This window comes from Alligator sinensis, unplaced genomic scaffold (assembly GCF_000455745.1).
Source record: "Alligator sinensis unplaced genomic scaffold, ASM45574v1 scaffold1542_1, whole genome shotgun sequence".
Lineage (NCBI taxonomy): Eukaryota > Metazoa > Chordata > Crocodylia > Alligatoridae > Alligator > Alligator sinensis.
In genome coordinates, this window is record NW_005842452.1 from 439884 (window position 1) to 441074 (window position 1191).

General features: G+C 69.4%; 1 protein-coding gene across 6 annotated transcripts in view; it reads left to right on the forward strand.

Moving 5' to 3' along the window:
* The first annotated feature begins 20 nt into the window (after nucleotides 1-20).
* LOC102367966 (pleckstrin homology domain-containing family A member 3-like) overlaps nucleotides 21-1191 on the forward strand; it is a 4077-nt gene continuing 2906 nt past the window's right edge. For 5 of the 6 annotated variants that reach the window (XM_025212246.1, XM_025212247.1, XM_025212249.1 and 2 more), the window contains exons 1-3: nucleotides 21-112; nucleotides 577-693; nucleotides 969-1124. In XM_025212246.1, the coding sequence (XP_025068031.1) occupies nucleotides 93-112; nucleotides 577-693; nucleotides 969-1124 (293 nt within the window). In that variant the 5' untranslated portion in view covers nucleotides 21-92. The remainder of the gene's footprint in view (nucleotides 113-576; nucleotides 694-968; nucleotides 1125-1191) is intronic. The other variant, XM_025212250.1, reaches the window with a different exon arrangement.

Here is a 1191-nt window from a genome sequence, read left to right on the forward strand (position 1 = left end):
GGGCCCCGCCCCCTCCCCGCGCGGGGATTGGCAGGGCGCGCGGCGGCGCCTGGGCCGCGTCCTGCGCCTGCGATGGAGGGAGCGCTCTTGAAATGGACCAACTACCTGTCCGGTACCGCCGCCGTCCCGGCAGCCCCCGCGCCTGCCCCCGACCTTTGACCTCTGCCCCGCCCTCTGCAACATCCCCCAGGCGGCCCTGACCTTTGACCCTTGACCCCGGTCCCTGGAAGGGAGCGAGGCCATAGTACTCTGCTGACCTTTGTCCCCGATCAGAACACAACGCCCCCAACCAGTCCTGACCTCTGACCTTTTCAGTCCTACTACCCCCCCTGCAGTTGTCCTACTCGCCCCTCCTCTCCCCTGACCTTTGACCTCTACCCCACTACCCCCAGCGGCACCAGGACAGCTGACCCCTGACCTTTGAGCCCTGTCCCCACCCAGAAACCAGGCGGGGTTCTGGTGCTCCTTCCCCAGCGGGTTGTGACCTCGGGGCCGGGGTCCCCCAGGTAGCGAGGAGGAGGCGCCTGGGCTCCCTGCACCAGGGCACGACCCTCCTCTGCCGCCTTCCTCCCCCAGGCTGGCAGCCGCGCTACTTCGTGCTGGACAACGGCATCCTGTCCTACTACGACTCGCAGGACGACGTGGGCAAAGGCAGCAAGGGCAGCATCAAGATGGCCGTCTGCGAGATCAAAGGTGGGTGCAAGCCCGGGGACCCCCCCCCGCCCCCGCTCCAGCCATTCCCACTGCTGCAGGAGGGGACCGTCATGGCACGGGGTCTCCTCGGGCTGCCACGTTCCCCCCCAGACTCAGCCGCACCCGGAGCAGGCCGCTGCCCCGGAGTCCGGAAGCGCTGAGCTGGGTCCGGAGGCCGCGCGGGGCCCCAGGCGTCCTGTCCCGTCCCCTGCTTGAGCCGCCCGTCGGCACTGGGATGGGAGCCCTGACCCCCGGTGCTGCCTCGTGCCCTGCAGTGCACCCCACGGACGCCACGCGCATGGAGCTGACCATCCCCGGCGAGCAGTACTTCTACCTGAAGGCGGGGGGCGCCGCCGAGCGGCAGAAGTGGCTGGTGGCCCTGGGCAGCTCCAAGGCCTGCCTGGGAGACAGCAGGAGCCAGAAGGAGAAAGGTGGGGCCGGGCTGGAATAGCACAGGGGGAAACTGAGGCAGGGTGGGGACACACACTTGGTGCCTCC